Source organism: Lampris incognitus, chromosome 6 (assembly GCF_029633865.1).
Source record: "Lampris incognitus isolate fLamInc1 chromosome 6, fLamInc1.hap2, whole genome shotgun sequence".
NCBI lineage: Eukaryota > Metazoa > Chordata > Actinopteri > Lampriformes > Lampridae > Lampris > Lampris incognitus.
The window spans coordinates 8825358-8843962 of record NC_079216.1 but is presented as its reverse complement, the minus strand read 5'-3'; the positions used below and the strand labels follow the sequence as shown (position 1 = coordinate 8843962).

The 18605-nt window shown below is 44.6% G+C and overlaps 1 protein-coding gene across 1 annotated transcript in view; it reads left to right on the top strand.

The window, feature by feature from the left end:
* LOC130113934 (neuronal cell adhesion molecule-like) overlaps window positions 1-18605 on the top strand; it is a 113436-nt gene that overhangs the window by 62157 nt on the left and 32674 nt on the right. The window contains exons 3-10 of the mRNA XM_056281643.1: window positions 7539-7693; window positions 8862-8967; window positions 10376-10569; window positions 11019-11141; window positions 12768-12938; window positions 13827-13883; window positions 16831-16942; window positions 17277-17461. Of these exons, the coding sequence (XP_056137618.1) occupies window positions 7609-7693; window positions 8862-8967; window positions 10376-10569; window positions 11019-11141; window positions 12768-12938; window positions 13827-13883; window positions 16831-16942; window positions 17277-17461 (1033 nt within the window). The 5' untranslated portion in view covers window positions 7539-7608. The remainder of the gene's footprint in view (window positions 1-7538; window positions 7694-8861; window positions 8968-10375; window positions 10570-11018; window positions 11142-12767; window positions 12939-13826; window positions 13884-16830; window positions 16943-17276; window positions 17462-18605) is intronic.

Sequence of the window (18605 nt, the reverse complement as noted above, 5' to 3'; positions counted from 1 at the left end):
TGGCCCCAGCGCTGTTCTTGAATTTGGAAAGAGAAAAGATTACAACGTCGGTGCTTCGTAATGGTTTTGTAATGGGTTTTGTTTAAATTGTAACGGCGCTTAAATATCTAAATATTGAAGCAAAGTCTTTCTCTTTTTTTTTTTTTGCTCAGCATGGCTCCAGCACTTCTGCTGCAATCTGCAAATTAGCTTTGATGAAATTGCTGCATGGATCTTGTTGTGTCAGATCCCTCGCTGCCCCCTCCTGACAGTACACACACACACACACACACATGTGATTGGCTGCCCCAGGCTAGTAATACAGCCCTTCTCCCTGGAGTGCTGTAGTTGAGACTGGGGCCAGCAGATATTAGCCCCGGTTACTTCCCCTGCTACTTACCCACAAACCCCCGGGGCTCTCACTGGATCACCACCAGCAGGCAGAGCTAACAAATACACCAGTTCCCCAAGGAACTGGTGCCTTGCCCATGGCTGATGGGCAATCTGGTTAAATGCCATCCTCCTCTGTCCCATCATCTGTAAGTAGTGGATGAAGTACTCTGTTCCTTTACTTAAGTAGAAGTAGAACTGCCCACAAATAATGGTACTCTAGTAAAATAACGGTAAAATAGTAGTACTCTAGTGAAGGTCCTCTTTTCAAAAACCTGCCTGAGTAGGAAAGTATTTATTAAAAGTACGTAAGCGTCACAAATAAAAGTAAAGATTTTCTTGTATTTTAATTCTCACGAGCTTTAAATCCTCATCCACTGACCTCTTAAAGTTCTGAAGTACGCAGGCATAGAATAGGAAAATACAATGCAAACAATACCTTTGTCGACTGATACCATATTTTGTGTGGAAATCTATTTCTTAAAAGTAACAAATAAGTCGCGTGTTTGTATAAATGTAGCGGAGTAAAAAATACATTATTTTCTGTTAAAATATAGTGGAGTAAAAAGAAAATGTTCTCTAAAATGAAAATAGTAAAGAACAAGTGCCTGGAAACTGTACTTAAGTGCAATACTCGAGTAAACATACTATAGTACTGCCTATTACTGCTCACCAGTAAAGCTACAGCTCAAGTGCGAAGAATTTTTAAACATTTTCATCAGCAAAGTTGAGGATATTAAAATGAACACCCCCCCCCACCCCATGACTTGGCTGTCTCACTGGTTAATTCTTCTAAATTGGACTGCTTCTGACTTATCACGCTACCCACCCTTATGAAGATTGTTTCCATCATGAAACCTACAACCTGCCCTCGTGAAATTGTCACTACTGCCCCCCTGGAAGGATGTCTTTGACATAGCCAGTCCCAGCATCCTCCCCATTATCAACAGCTCTCTAGCCACTGGTACCATTCCAACCTCTTTCAAGCACGCAGTGGTCCAGCGCCCCCTGAAAAACCCCCAACTTAAACCCTACCTTACCTAGTAACTAAAGACCTATTTCTAAACTTCTATTCCTGTCAGAGATTCTCCAAAAGGTTATTCTCAGTCGATTGCTGCGCAGCCTACACCAAAACAAAATCTTGGAAAGATTTCAGTCAGGTTTTAAGGCTTATCATAGCACAGAGTCTGCGTCGCTGCGCCTCTCCATCGACTCCAATGACTGCGCTATTCTTGTCAAGTCAATTTAATTTGTATAGCCCATTATCACAAATTACAAATTTGCCTCGTGGGCTTTACAGCAATGCAACATCCTGTCCTTAGACCCTCTCATCAGATAGGGAACAACTCCCTAAAACAAACCTTTAACAGGGAGGGGAAAAATAGAAAGAAACCTCAGGGAGAGCAACAGAGGAGGGACCTCTCTTCTAGTTCTTCTTGGTTTCAGCACGGTATTCAATACTGTGGATCGTGACGTTTTAATTGGCTGTCTCCAGTGTGGGGTTGGTGTTGATGGCTCTGCCTTGAAATGGTTCACATCCTACCTCAAAAATAGAAGCCTCTCCATTAACAGACAATTTTTCCTCTCCCCCAGCTAGTGTCTCCTGTGGGTTCCCACAAGTTTCTGTCCTAGGTCTCATTCTTTTCTCTATATACACAATTCCCTTCAGTCAAATCATTCAAAAATACTACATTCCTTCCACTGTTATGCTGATGACACTCAGCTTTATCTCCCCCTGAAACCAAACGGCCAGTCCAATCTAATCAGCCTCTTGAAGTGCCTCGAGGACATAAAATGCTGGATTGCACAAAACTTCTTAAAGCTGAATGAAAGCAAATCTGAAGTTGTCCTATTTGGCCCCCCTCTGACTCCGTTAGACCCCCCCCCCCTTTTCTCCCTATTTGTATCCGGCCGATTACCCCACTCTTCTGAGCCGCTCCACCCCCTCTGCCAATCCGGGGAGGGCTGCAGACTACCACGTCTCCTCCGATACATGTGTAGTTGCCAGCCGCTTCTTTTCACCTGACAGTGAGGAGTTTTGCCAGGGGGATATAGCGCGTGGGAGGATCACGCTATTCCCTCCAGTTCCCCCTCCCCCCTGAACAGGCGCCCTGACTGACCAGAGGAGGCGCTAGTGCAGCAACCAGGACACATACCCACATCCGGCTTCCCACCTGCAGGCAGACACAGCCAACTGTGTCTGTAGGGACACCCGACCGAGCCGGAGGTAACATTAAAAAAAATTTGCCAACAGTCTTGACAACCTTTACAACCTTGTCAAATGTCATGTCAAAAACCTTGGTGGGATATCTGACTCAGCCTTCAAGTTTGACAAGCAAGTTAATGCAGTAGTGAAAGCCAGTTTCTTCCAGCTTTGTATTATTGCCAAAATCATGCCATTTCTCTCTTTTCAAGGTCTCGAGAAAGTCATCCACACTTTTATATCCTCCCGCTTAGAATACTGCAGCTACACGTATATTGGGATTAGTCAGTCGTCCCTGTCCTGCCTGCAGAATGTCGCAGCCAGGCTCCTGACAGGTACCTGGAAAAGGGACCAGTTTACCCCTATACCAGCCTCTCCCTGCTGGCTTCCTGTGCAGTTCAGAATTGATTTTAAGGTTCTCCTGTTTGTTTATAAAGTCCTAAATGGGCTGGCCCAAGTCAGCTGACTTGGGACTCCTAGCTGTTTCCCGCAATCTAAACTTAAGCTCAGGGTTGACCGCGCCTTTGCGGTTGCAGCTCCTAGACCGGAAGAGCGTTCCCCTCCCTATCAGATCTGCCCCTTCCATCGACTCTTTTAAGTCCCGGATCAGGTCTTACTTTTATTCAGTGGTGTTTGAATCCTCCTGACGTGGCTGATTTCTGGCTTGTGCCTATGACCATGTGTTGTTTATTCATGCCTGCGAGCTATGTGTCTTGTTATGTATGTCGGTGTTTGTTGTTGTATTTGTGTTTTCGCTACCTGCTCTGGTCTGTAGAGCACTTTGGTCAATGTGGGTTGTTTTTAAATGTGCTTTATAAATAAATTAGACTTGACAAAGAGCACATTTCCCATAATATTTAAGATGCAAAAAAAAAACATCTTTTAGCGGGGAAGAATGAATAAATGAAGAAGAGGAGTTAATTTGCCTCCAGGTAATTGCACAAAGGAGAGGAGATGGTACATGAGATAGGGCTGGAAATCAGATATCACAATATATTTGCCTGATTACCTCAACATCAATAATCTGATGGTATTTTGAAGGTGGCTATTGGTGTTTTCATAAGATATTTACACTCAGGAAAATGTTGATATATGATCATCAGTAATGTGGATATAATGACCAACAGTCATTGCTCATTTTACTAAAACAGTCCTGTGATGGACTGGTGGCCTGTCCAGGGTGTCTCCCCGCCTGCCACCCAATGACTGCTGGGATAGGCTCCAGCATCCCCGCTGCCCTGAGAGCAGGATAAGTGGTTGGATAATGGATGGATGAATGGATGGAATAGGTTCAGAAAATTCTCACTTTACTGTAATGCAGCTTTTAAGACCAGGGAATGACAACATTTAAGTTATATCACCATATTACCAGAACCACAATACCACAGCACATCTAGTCTCATATCATAATATTCATATTTTTTGATTATATTGTCCAGCTCTGACATAACACCTTAATGTGAAGAGGGAGGGTTGGGGCCGCTCTGATGGCCGAGCGGAATAAACCGCCCTTCTTGCAACCCGCTCGTCATGTGGCTGGGAGGTTCGTATCCCAGACTCGCCATAACCGGTCACGGCCAGAGCGTCCACGGGGTAAGGCCTTCATTAGGCCACCCTTACCCGAGGGATAGTGAGTGTAGATCGGTGTAGCGTTTGGGGACTCGTCGTTCTCCAGCGACCCCTCTGGCCCATCCGGGTGCCTGCAGCCAAGCAACCGAAAGCGTTCTCCCCTATGTCTCCTTCGCGGCTTGAGGGTAATGCAATCCATGCGAGGCTTCAGCCCGTAAAATAGCGAGAGCAGCCGACACGAGTTTGAAGGAAGCTGGTGTTCCTGTGGAAACGTGAGACAGGGGAGTTATTTGACAAGAGTTCCGGCCATATGCCGTTGGGTTAATCGGGTGGGATAAGGGGAAAAACTAGAAAGAAAGAAATAAATAAAGAGGGAGCGTTGAATTCAACTCGCTTCCATCAGACCTCTTCAAGGGAGAGCCTCCTCAAAAGTTTTCCCCATTTTTCCAGCGACCTGACATAAAATGGTGTTTGGTGTGGAACTGGCAAGCCGAGCCATATTTTGTGTGACAGACGGACAAGAGGTCCACATGGACACAAAGAAATGACTGCTGCACAGACTTCCCATCATTTATGTCTGTACGCAACAGTTCCTCTCCAGCCAGAGCGAGGTATGAAGGGGGTGTAGCTTGGTCGTAAATGAGCCTGGTTTGATCCTTCCGTAGAGTAATACGCATTAATATACCAAATTTGACAGCACGCTTCTTCAGATATTGCGCGGCAAATTATTCTGCCAGGGACCCCAAATTAAGCTGTGACATTTTAATAGCGAGGCAGCAGATGCCCCAGGTATAACCAGCCGCAGAACAGGATTACAACACGTCATGGTCGGATACCTAAAAGGACTGTGTAATGGCTGCCCCTCAGTTCTGTGCCCCATCATTTTTTATGCTCATGATTTTAAAGAGCTACACACTCATCCATAACAAAGTTAAGAGGATTCATGATGCTCATGTCGATGTCCTTGGTCCCAGCAATGAATTTCTCAGACGATTAATAGAAACGGTTTCCAAATTGTCCCACCGCACATTTTTTTTAAGATGTGCAGCACCTCACCAGCCTGGCTTCTAACCCACAAACTGACAGCCCCTCCAAAAATGTGAAATGTTTTTGCATGAGAGCGTCTAAGATACGGTAAAAATATACGCCGTTGTCAGACATTAACATTGCAGAAACACCATTGACAGAGATGCAAGTAAGACGTTCTCCATCACCTTTTTTTGGGGGGGGGTCTCCCCCTTTTTCTACCCAGTTGTATCCGGCCAATTACTCCACTCCTCCGAGCCGTCCCGGTCGCTGCCCCACCCCCTCTGCTGATCCGGGGAGGGCTGCAGACTACCACATGTCTCCTCTGATACATGTGGAGTCGCCAGCCGCTTCTTTTCACCTGACAGTGAGGAGTTTCACCAGGGGGACGTAGCGCGTGGGAGGATCATGCTATTCCCCCCAGTTCCCCCGCCCCCCCGAACAGGTGCCCCGACTGACCAGAGGAGGCGCTAGTGCAGCGACCAGGACACATACCCACATCTGGCTTCCCACCCGCAGACACAGCCAGTTGTGTGTGTAGGGATGCCCGACCAAGCCGGAGGTAACACGGGGATTCGAACCGCCGATCCCTGTGTTGGTAGGCAACGGAATAGACCGCCACGCCACCTGGACACCGACAAATCAATCTTTTGATAAGTTTTGAAGTGTGTCTGATGTGTCATCTTGTTTTTCTGGGCTGTCGGTTAGCTAAAAACAGACAAGCTAGCTTTAGCTCCGATGAACCGGTGCTAAAGCATCTAGTATTTTACAATGTCAACGTTAGACGTCCAGTCAGGACATGGTGCAAATGATACGCAATGCTAGCATCACAACTGATGTCATGCAGTCATTACTAGACCTACTTCCAGTTACACACATTGAGACAATAATCCTGTATTATTCTGTCCATAACAAAATCACATCTGTGTCCTTTGTATCCCCATAATTTGGAAGAGCTACACACTCATATTAAAATATGACAACTCACAATGTTAATTTTAGATGACTTTGGTTGCGGCGTTAATTACACAGATGAATAATAGAGATGATTATCTAAATTGACCCATCACTTTTTTTTATTATTTCATTTTTATTATTCTAAGCCACCGTATCTTCGTTGGCCCTCTTTATTTGATGACGCTGAGATTGATTCTTCTTGACGTTTGCGCTTGATGCTGTCAGGCCTCTGCAGCTATATCTTAAACAAATAAAATGTGATGGCACTGCTGCACCACCCAGCAACAAGAGAATAACTTCAAACCCAACTCGTTTGTTTGTTTTTTTATTATCTTTATTTCCCACTTTTCCATCTCTCTACAAGCAAAGTCACCGCCTACGTGTATTGATGAGCTTGCCCTGGGGGCGCAGGCTAATTAGCTGACCTTGTCTAATGAAAAAAAAAATCCCCACTTAATTAGCAGCTAATCAATGACCAATTAGCTTTTCATCAGGTAAAACCAGTCACCTTGCCTGAACTCGAGACACCCCTGATGAACTCAAACCTGGATTTCCAATTGACTGTGGCCTCCCTTAAGAAGGAAGAGCCCCGGCAATCTGACCCATCACATTTGGCATTTCCCGCAACAGCTGCATCCCTGATATGACCAAATGACGTCCCCCGGTGTTCAGACAGTAACCCCATCACACATCCGTCAGTCAGTCAGTCAGCCAGTTGGATGGATAAGACGGAAAGGGAAGGAGAAAGAGACAGACAGGGGAAGCGAGCGTCCCCGTGTCTAATCTCTCTGACATGTGGGCCGATGTGATCGATATAGCAGGGAAGCCGAATGGCGCGGTGGCCATGGCAGTGATTAACTCTGCTAAATGAGCCCATGTGGGCCACATCGTGCCCTATCGGACAGCGCTGGATCAAAAACAGCGGTACAAGCCAGGGGCGCTGCATGGCACACAGGGTTTGTTCACCGCCCGGGCAATGTGTACATGCCGTTCTCTCCCCCGCTGTCACTCTGCTTATCTGTCTCTCTCTCTCTCTCTTCCCCTCTCTCTCTCCTCTGTCTATCTATCTGTCTATCTGTGTGCGTCATATATCTGATAGAAAGAGAGCAAAAGAGATTGTGTGTGTGTGTGTGTGTTTGTGTGTAAGTATATAGTATGTAGTCATATATATTGTATTTTTCTCTCCCTCTCTCTCTCTATCACCTCTCCTTCACCAGCTGACGAATACAACATGGAACGACCTCACTGTGGTGATTGATAGCTATAGTAACAAGATGTGCTACTCAACCCAATAATCTACATTTCTCTCTCTCTCTCTTTCTGTCTGTCTCTCTCGCTCGCTCTCTGTCTCTCTCGCTCTGTGTCACTGTCGCTCTCTGTCTCTCTGTCGCTCTCTGTCTCTCGCTCCTTCTAGTTGTGGATGTGCACGTGCCCTCGGACAGCGTGATTGAGGAGCAGGGCGTGCCGAACGCATCTACACACCAATGATGGCGAGGAGGAGGATGGGTGCAGCGCTGTTGGTGCTGTTCCTGGGATGTTTGGCGAAGGCGCTGGAGGTTCCTCTCGACCGTAAGGCAACAGATCCCACCGCCATCACTTTCACATCCGAGAGCGTTCAAAATACACTGACTTTTACTCTCACTCAGTGTTTAGATGGTTTTCAAAAGGACCGTAAATATCGGGCGTTCTGGTTTGAAATGCTGCTCAGAACCATTTTACTAAATATATCGCCAATACATTGCCTGGAGTTGGAGTATCATTTAATTTCTCCACCGCAGTTTTGTATTTTCTCCCGTTAGCTTATAGTGTGAATGTCCTATTTTGCAAGTTATGGAAGATTCGCTTCAGAATGTAAGGAAAATACTTCTTAAGCGTTTAAGAAAAGGTTTGACACTTGTTGAGTACTTTAATTTATCCTTGAAGTACTTTATATTTGGAGCCTTTAATCACCAGATAATATTTGGAGTCATTATTTAGAGTCCTGATTTGTCGTAACACTGTTTTGAAGCAGACGTCATTTTGAAATGTGCTTTTCCCCAATAATGTCTGGTTCACTGTCACATATTTTGCCTTTTGTATTTTTTGCTGATTCTTGGGGGAAAAAGTTCTGGAAAGATGTAAGTTTAAAACTGGTGTGGATTTACTTCAAGGACTGTGCAAGCATTTTATTTGTTTGTTTGTTTAAATTTTGGTTTTGGTTTCTTGGTGCATTCAGTGTTGTATGAAAATCTTTTTTTTTTTGGCTTTGTTTGTATATTTTGAGTTGTCATGTGGTAAGTTGCATGTGAATTGCAGTGGATTTGAGGTTTTGCATGCATTTCTGCCCGTGTCGCTTTCTTTGCTCTCCTTGTTTGTTGTGCATATCTGCATGATGAAAACCGTCTCTTAGAGTAGATGCGGCGTTGCGCTGCACGCGGCATGGGCTGCTCATATCAGGGGTTTAGTTACAGACCATTACTCATGTTCCCAGCAGTGACAGCAGTACATCATACACAGGATCATTATAGTGAAGCCAAACGCACCTTTGCGCTTTGCATGCCTTGTTGTTTCTCCGCAAACCAGGAGACCTCTCTCTCTCTGTGTCTGTCAGCACACACTCTCTGATTAGAGTTATTGCCGTGAGCCAGCCTGGAATCTGCGCCGGGCCAATGGTGTGGTCGATAAGGGCGATAGAAAAGAGCTTAGTTATGCAGTAAAGGTCATGAGTGAATACCACCTTCTGTCTGATCGCCCGCAGTGCCGCAGCCCCCCACCATTACTCACCAGTCCCCCAAGGATTATATCATCGACCCACGGGAGAGCATTATCATCCACTGTGAGGCCAAAGGGAAGCCCCATCCCAGGTATACGCACACACACACACACACACACACACACACACACACACACACACACACACACACGCACGCACACAGCCTAGGGTCTGTTTTGGGTTGCAAGATAGCAAAGCAGGCAGAGTTAAGGTAAGGGAGTTGAACCTAGGCCCTCCAGTTGAGGGATGACCTTCCTAACACAGATGTGGTGCACATTGATTTTCGCACTTGCATGTGTACATTAACACACACAAGAATAGGTATGGGTTAAATTGTTAACACTGTAACTATGGCAAATTGTATGAGACTGGGCGGCACAGTGGTTAGCGCAGTCGCCTTACAGCAAGAAGGTCCTGGGTTCGAGGCCCGGGGTAGTCCAACCTTGGGGGCCATCCCTGGTTGTCCTCTGTGTGGAGTTTGCATGTTCTCCCTGTGTCTGGGTGGGTTTCATCTGGGTGCTCCGGTTTCCTCTCACAGTCCAAAGACATGTAGTTCAGGTGAATTGGCCGTACTAAGTTGTCCCTAGGTGTGAATGTGTGTGTGTGTGTGTGTGTGTGTGTGTGTGTGTGTGTGTGTGTGCGCGTGTGTCGGCCCTGTGATGGACTGGCGACCTGTCCAGGGTGTCCCCCCGCCTGCCGCCCAATGACTGCTGGTATAGGCTCCAGCATCCCCGCGACCCTGAGAGCAGGATAAGCAGTTTGAATAATGGATGGATGGATGGATGAGATTGAAGGAAACCCTCCTTCCCCTCGGTCTTTTTTTCTCAACCTGTTTGTCATGAAATGTTCCACTAAACCCCCCCCCCCCGCTCTCGCTCAGCCGCTCATTGTGAGTGACAGCCTTACTATGATCTTATGACACATTTCTGTGGCGATGCATTCTGATCAGAAGGCTACTATAAACCACTACTATAATAATGATAAAGGTAGTGATAATAATAAAACATTCTCAGCGTGTCATTTTAAAGTCAAAACATTTTTTGTAGGCCTACTACAGCACGTTTGATACCGAGTCAAGTAAATGTGCACCGAAACAAGATCATCAGTAAATCTCTGTGTGTCTATGTCACACATGCAATCAGTAAACTCCCTGGCCCTTCCCCATTCTGTATCTTCATTTGTGGAAAACGGCAACCCAAATGTGATGAGGGAGGACATGCAGGTAGGTGACTGGTGTGGCAGAGGACAGGAAGAGATGGAAACGGATGATTCGCTGTGGTGACCCCTAACGGGAGCAGCTGAAAGTAATGGGGATATCAGCAAATATTTCCAGTATTCTGTCTTAGTGACCCTTAACATGTAGTTATGGCATGGTAGAAAAAAATGCTGACCCTGCCTTCGCTGGTCATGATCTGCATGACACAATTAGCTGTTAGCTTGTTAGCTGTGGCTGTCATTTGCTGTGTTACCAACAAGGTTAACCCTGTCCCCTCCCCCAGCTTCTCCTGGACAAGAAACGGAACCCACTTTGACATTGACCTGGAGCCCAAGGTCACCATGAGACCCCGTTCTGGAACGCTGGTGATTGACATCAGCGGAGAGAAGGCGGAGCAATACGAAGGGGTGTACCAGTGCACGGCGAGGAACGAGCACGGGACTGCCATCTCCAACAACATCGTCATACGGCAGTCCAGTAAGAGGATAACAGCTTCTTCATAAAATATGTCTCGTTGTTTACGATGTGGTTTATACAGGCCATTTTTCCTTCCCTTCATTTTCATTCATATCAGGCATTTCTTTCATAATTCACTCAAAACACGCTTTCGTCTGTTTTTTTTTTCTTTCTTTTTTTAACAAAAGTTGCTATTTCCGTCTTCAGAGCTCTCTACCTGGCAGGTAACCCATTTTGTGGGGCAAGCAGCATGTTTTTTGTCAGGATTTAAACATTAGATAGACCTGGACATGTTTATCCTCTTGTCTCTCAACATTCAGTTCCTTGACTTTATCCATCCCATCTCCCCTCTTCACCCCCGTCATCATGTCAGCCATGGTCCTTTAACATCCCATGACTTACCTGAGTGTATTAGCGATAACAAGACTCACCAATGACCCGTGTCCTCGTCTGTGCTCGAATTTTCCCAGGGTCCCCCTTGTGGTCAAAAGAGAGAAATGAGCCAATCATCGTTCAGGAGGGCGTGTTCCTGGTGCTACAGTGCCGACCCCCGGCTGGCTTGCCCCCTCCCATTGTCTTCTGGATGGACAATAGTATGTAATTCAACTGCATATTCCATTGTAGTAAAACTTTCCAAGTTTATTCCAAGCCATGTTCAAGGGCACCCATTCCTATCATACCACGATGCTGTATTGCTAAAGACTGAGCGACTTGAAAAAACAGATAGACAACATAACTTTGTATTACGTTGTCCTCACTGGTAGTGTGCTATAACAAACACACAGTGCAACATTTTTTAGCTTCATCTCATTGCTCGCTCCATCTCTATTTCAGCAACCTTTCACTGGTGTACACCTGCTTCAAATGTACTGTCATTGGCCAACTGAACTACATGTATACATCACTTCCTCTTCTGGTCTACTGTATACAAGGCTCAGTGTTTTCGGTTTTTACCGATTTTCACCGAAAAATACCCAGATTTTTTAAAAGGAGCAGATCGGTTAAAACTGATCTTCACCTGGATTTTATGTTTCCATGGAGCCAAAAGTTGTTCCTGTTCGTGTGAGGTTATGTAACAGTGTCCTCTTGTGGAGAAATTCGGCATGCTGGATGGCTTTGAAAAATAAAGACTGAAAACGCTGAGCCTTGACTATATACAACAAACAGCTCGGCCATTTCCAGTGTGTGTTTGGCTCCTAAGAAAAACACAATGCTCATATCAATGACAAAATTGCTGCCAATATCGGAAGAGAACATACATTCCTTTGCTGATTGCTGTAGTTTACTCGGTCGAGAGCAAAGCTGTAGCGGTAGATAGTCTGGTGACAAAATGCCTGCTGCATAAAAAGTCACCAAAATGTACGCACCGATGGGGAAAGGTTGAAAATGCTGTGTGGACTGTATGCGGTCGCACTGCCTCAGCGAGTCAGACTGTTAGCTTACAAAGTCATGTTCAACAATGCTCATAGAGAGAACATAGTGTACGCCATTATCTGCACAATGACAGCTGAACATTTGCAGTATTATAAACAGTATTGGAGAAGCAATTAGGAAAAGGCACAAAAACGGTGACCTCTGCGATAAATTCATTTCCAGTTAGGGAAGTTCACAGCGTGATGTCAGAGACACTGATTCCTACACATGCATTATGTCTGGAGGTGTAACACACATGCATCTCTTGGTGATCATATTCTACAGTTTTTTCTTTGGGGGGGGGGTTTGTTTTTTGGATTTTTCCCCCTCTTTTCTCCCCAGTTATACCCGTCCAATTATCGCACCCTTCCAAGCCGTCCCAGTGGCTGCTCCACCCCTTCTGCCGATCCGAGAGGGCTGCAGACTACCACATGCCTCCTCCGATACGTGTGGGGTCGCCAGCCGCTTCTTTTCACCTGACCCCGACCGAGCAGAGGAGACGCTAGTGCAGCGACCAGGACACATAACCACATCTAGCTTCCCATCCGCAGACACGGCCAATTGTGTCTGTAGGGACGCCCGACCAAGCCGAAGGTAACACAGGGATTCGAACCGGGATCCCCGTGTTGGTAGGCAATGGAATAGACCGCCACGCTACCCGGACACCCCTATATTCTACAGTTTCTGAGTCAGCTGTGCGTTTCCACATCTGAAACATGGTGGAGGTGTAGTGTTAATGAGAAGATTCCTTTGTCAGTGTTTCTTAATAGGACTAATGAGTCTCCTAATTACGGTTCCCCCTTCAGACTTCCAGAAGATTCCTCAGAGCAGTAGGGTGTCTCAGGCCCTGAACGGAGATCTATACTTCTCCAATGTCCTGAAGGAAGACTCCAGGAATGACTACATCTGTTATGCCCGCTTCCCCCACACACAGACCATCCAGCAGAAACAGCCCATCACCGTCCGGGTCCTCAACCGTAAGTCTGCATGCTTTGTGTGTGTGTGTGTGTGTGTGTGTGTGTGTGTGTGTGTGTGTGTGTGTGTGTGTGTGTGTGTGTGTGTGTGTGTGTGTGTGTGTGTGTGTGTCAGAGCGAGAGAGAGCAAGCAAAGAAAATAAAGCAGTCAAATCGAGTAAATCTGCCTCTGTAACTGAGACAAATAAAAAGTGACAAAGCTTGTGCGTGTTTGTGTGTGTGTGTATTGCATAGCTCCATGCCAGTCAGCATACTTGCATATCTGATGAATGTGGATTTATATACACTATAAGTATGAATGTGAGGATATGACACAAATATGAATTGAAACTGGAGTTTCTGAGTGTGTTTATGTGCATGTGCGTGTGTGTGTGTGTTTTGTGTTGTGTTGTTTGCCCGTGGGCATGCATTATAATATGCATTATACCATATCCTGGTACTTGCATCCAGCTTGCAGTAAATGTGCTTGGACAACTGTGTTGGAGGAAAAAAGGGTTTCCTCTCTGTGATCCCGCCCTCCCAGACGCCGGCGGTGGTTGGCCCACTGAAAAGACACATTGTCCACGGCTCTTTGCTTTATCTGCAAGGCAGCTGTTCGTTTTATTGTTTCATTCACACAGGCTCCATGTCAACAACACAAGAACCTTCTCATTCCATCATGTTTTTGTGTTTAACGTTATGCCAAGCTGTTCCCACAGGACTCGTATGCGACACATAACCGCTGTGATCACTTTGATTTTGATTTGAAGTTCACCTAACTTTTGTATTTTTGCCTCAGTTTTCATTTGCAGCACTCACTGTCATGTTTAAGTTGTCCGATTTATTTGTTGCTGTGGTTTGTGCCTTGGCAATTTCAACTTGTGGCATGTTTGATTTTCTGTTGTGTTACAGTGGATGCAATCAATGAGACAATGGCAGCTTTTTACAGTGACACTGATTTATTTAGTGGTGAGTTTCGGCACTCCCTAGTGTTTACCCGACTCTACTCCAACCCCACCTTTCCCGGAGCCCCGAATACTAGCTGTCAATCACTAACTTTAACCCTAATACCAGTTTACCCCACATAGTTGCCTAACTGTCCACTGACCTTTTCTTTTACCTGATCAAAACCCCTATTTCAAGTACATTTGTTGTCTGTCAGATACAGTGACTGTTGCATGGTAGTTCCGCTATAACCTTGAACTGACTCCTCCACATCAAACCAAAGCAGCAGTAACTGAGTGACACTAAAACAAAGCCTGAAAGAAAGTTACTCTCATTGACGCCAAAGTAATTCAACCCTCAGAGGTCGTTGATTCGACATACTCTTACATTTGAATGCTCTTTCCTGTTTTGCTTTAATTGATCAAGTGTTCAAAACTGCAGGCTTTCCTTAATCTCTCTCCCCTCCCAAAACATTCAATCTCCTCCTGCACCATCTAACTTAGCCCCTAAATACTTTTTTAGCCTCTCCGCTATTTGTGATTTCCTCTCCAGCTCATTTCTCATTGTTTGTGCGACCGTCATAATTTCTATCGCTGTCTAATGGACATGCTACATGTGTAGATAACAATCACAGCACAAATCACAGAAAGTCTCCTTTTAACCAAGACAGTAATTGTCACCGAATTGCTTCAATCCCATCGTCAACATGTTTCATCATCGTCCATCATCCCACGTTTTGTTTGTTCAGCATTGGTTTGTTCAAGTTCAAGTTCAACTTTATTGTCAAGTATATTAGAATACAATGAAATTCTTGTTCTCTGGCTCTCTCTGCCTTAACACAGGGGACAGAAGGACAAAGGACACACCATCACCCCCAAAAAAAGACAACACTATGGACCTACATAGACTATGTACACAATGAAGTCTTACAATATATACACAATATACAGTACACGATAACACAACAGTGTAAGGTGCATATGGGTCCGTCAGCTGTTCAGCGACCTGACTGCCTGTAGAAAGAAACTATTACTGAGATGGGTGGTGTGTGATTTGATGCTCCGGTAAAAAAAAATTTTGGATGGAAGGAGAGAGAACAGAACACGAGTGGGGTGGCTGGTGTCCTTAATGATGTTTTGGGCTTTCCTTTTGCCGCAAGTGGTATAAATATTATGAAGTTGTGGTAGTTTCATACCAGTGATTTTTGCTGCTGTCTTTACAGTCCTTTGAAACAGTCTGCAGTCCTGAGCAGTCAGGCTGCCAAACCACACTGTGATAAAGCCTGTCAAGACACTCTCCATGGTACTGCAATAAAAGTTCATAAGAGTTTTTGTACTCATACCAAAACTCTTGAGACGCCTCTGAAAATAAAGTCTCTGCTGTGCCTTTTTGAGGATGCAATCGGTGTTGAGAGACCATGTGAGGGTGTCTGTCATGTGTAAACTGAGAAATCTAAAACGGTCCACAATTTCAGCAGGTGACCCATTGATGGAAATGGGAATGTGATTTCCTCTGATCTTTTTAAAGTCAACGATGACTTCTTTTGTCTTATTGACATTTAGCGAGAGGTTGTTATCATGGCACCATGTGGTTAAATCTTCCACCTCCCTCATATAGGCTCTCATCACTGTCGTTTATTAGTCCAGTTACTGTGGTGTCATCTGTGAATTTAATGATGCTGTTGTTATATTTGGCAACACAGTTGTGTGTAAACAGACTGTAAACAATAGGGGACCAAGACAGCAGCCCTGAGGCACGCCGGTCCTAAGAACTAATAAGTTTTACCTATTCTCACTATCTGGGGCCTGCCTGTCAGGAAATCAAATAACCAATTACAGGTAGAGTTGCCCAGACCAACATCTCTGAGTTTCAACACCAGTTTGGATGATACAATTGAAGCAGAGCTGAAATCAATAAACAACATTCTGACATAGGTATTTTGTCATTATTGCATCAAAAATTTGTTAAAAGACTATTCAGTATTTTAGATTATAGATATCTTCTGTATTGATCTACTATAAGAATCTAGCCATGTTAAACCACTTTTCCTCTGTACCACAATCCCAGAAAGCAACAGATTTGCAAATAAAATATCATGTCATGTACAACACGTGACTAACATGTCAAAGACAGCTTTTACCCCCAGGCAGTCAGAATAATGAACAGGAGTTGCCTTACAGAACTTCAGTGATTATTATTTTGTGGGATTCCTGGTTTTTTATTTATTGTTTTTGTTGTTATTTATTTCCTCATATGTATTTTGAGGGCTGAGTGAGCCAGGGTATATGCATTTCATTGCATTGGAATGTACATGGTACTTTCTAAGTGTATATGACAATAAACTGAAACTTGAACTTGAACAAGTATAAACCAACACAGTATTTTTCATATATATACTTAAATTGCTACTATACCTTTAAAGGTACAATCTTTAATTCAAATGTAAACAAAAATAGTATAGCCCTGCTACCAAAATGCAAAACAAAGGGTTGGAACCTTCTATCACTCCTAATTTGATTGACAGGTCTCTTAATACAACAAGACAAAAACTAGATTTTAATGTTCACTGACACTGCAAATTTTTTTTTTTTTACATCGGTAATATTGTAAGCATTGCAGTAAAACAGGCCTGCAATTTCAGCTGTGATCAGTTGAGAAAGACACAAAATTATTTTCAGTCTGTAACTCAAACGCTTTAATTATGCATGTAAATATACATCCATTTTATGTTGGCAGAATCACAGATTGGGCTTTTAAGAACAACAATTCACCCCCCCCCCCCAAAAAAAGAGGAAACATTAGCCTCAAGTCTTTTTTAAATTGCTTGTGAAGTTGACCCAAGTAGACCAGAGCATAAAGCACAGCGTTTGTGAACATGAAGGGCTGGCGTCTGGGTCTGGATCATCTCTGTGTGTCCAGCTGACAAATTATCTTTGAATGTTTGTGTGTGTCTGTGTCTGTGTATCTGCAGAGGCCCCAGTGGACGACAGGAAGCCGAGCTTCCTCATCCCGTCTGATCCTTCAAACTCTAAGATGGTCTTAAGAGGGCAGGTGCTGGAGCTGGAGTGTATCGCCGAGGGGCTGTAAGTGAAACTGCAGGGAGGCCTCCATCATTTCAGTCACAAGTGAATGTAAAAATAACCCACCTGCACGAGTCACGCGATGGTTCACCTCTTTCCTTCAAGTCCTCGTTCTTTTTTTTCTTTATCTGTCTAGCTTTCTCTCTCTGCTCTCCCTTCTCAGCAGATGATCAGAATCAACCGTCATTACCGCCCTGAATGGATGAGATTACTCTCGAACCGCATGAGCACTGTAGCGTCTTAACTCTGCTTTTGTTGTTTTTTTTGTTGTTTTTTTTTTTTCCTTTGACACTTCATTCTCATTTTATTTCTCTGTCTCTCTCTTCTAAAATGCCAGGCCCACCCCAGAGATCTCCTGGATGAAAGTGAGCGGGGACTTCCCGGCCAAGCGCACGTCCTTCTTGCACTTCCAGAAGACTCTGCGCATTGTCAACGTGTCAGAATCAGACGCCGGAGACTATCGCTGTACAGCCCGGAACCGACTGGGCTCGGTCCACCACACCATTCACGTCATGGTCAAAGGTCCGTCTGTAATGAACCACGCGTTTCATCACACCATCTGCCTCAGGCCTGCCTTCTTTCCCTCCCTCTCTCGCTCTTTGTCTCTCTCTCTCTCTCTCTCTCTCTCTCTCTCTCTCTGGCTTTCTCTTTCTGATTCTGTCTGTCTTCTTTCCCTCCTTGACTCTCGTTCTCTCTCGATATACCCTTCTTTTTTCTGTTTCTCTTTCTTTGTAACGTTATTCTCTTTCTTGCTCTCTCTATGCGCTTCTCTTTCGCTTCTCTCTCTCTCCCTTCATATGTATTTGAAGGGCTGAGTGAGCCAGGGCTTATGCATTTCATTGCATTGGAAGGTGCATGGTACTAGAGGTCTGCATGGGGATTGGGATCCCGCGGGTCCAACGCAAATCTCGTGGGAGCGGGCGGTTTTAACTTTGCTGCGGGCAGGAGCCAGTGTTCAAAATATAAGCTGCGAGTCCCATGATTTAGCTAGTGCTAACAAGAAAGATGAAGTCAACAAGTGAAGTTGAAAATAAACTCAAAGCTGGTCATTACAATACAAAAACAAAACAAGGGAAGTCTGATATTTGGAAAAATCTCTCCGTTGTGACAGACAAAGATGGAAAAGAACTGGACTTTGTTGATGTACGACGGGTGCAAGTCTGGCACCTTTGGGTTGAGGTGACATACCTGCTCCGTTCTCCCCAGTCAGAGTAAGCTGTCTTTCAAAGATAAAACACTTCTCCCTGCACATGTGAAACAAGAGAAATGTGTCGCACTTTGCTGTCGAGACATTTGGTCGTATGACTTTGTCGCCGGGAAAGGCTTTGTTGACATAGTTCAAGACGTTGTTAATATAAGAGGAAGAGAACAGAATAGAGGAGCGCTACTCCTGATCAGTGCATTAAAAGACATGGGGAAACATAAAACAGCCTCAGCAAACAAGCAACATAGGTTTTAAAATAATAAGTCAAATAAATACAGTTTAATTTTGCCCTAGAATAGCTGTACTTATTGCACTGGAAGATCTGTAGTTATTGTACTAGTATCAATGTAATTATGCACTAGTATCAATGTAATTATGCACTAGTATCAATGTAATTATGCACTAATATCAATGTAATTATGCACTAGTATCAATGTAATCATGCACTAGTATCAATGTAAT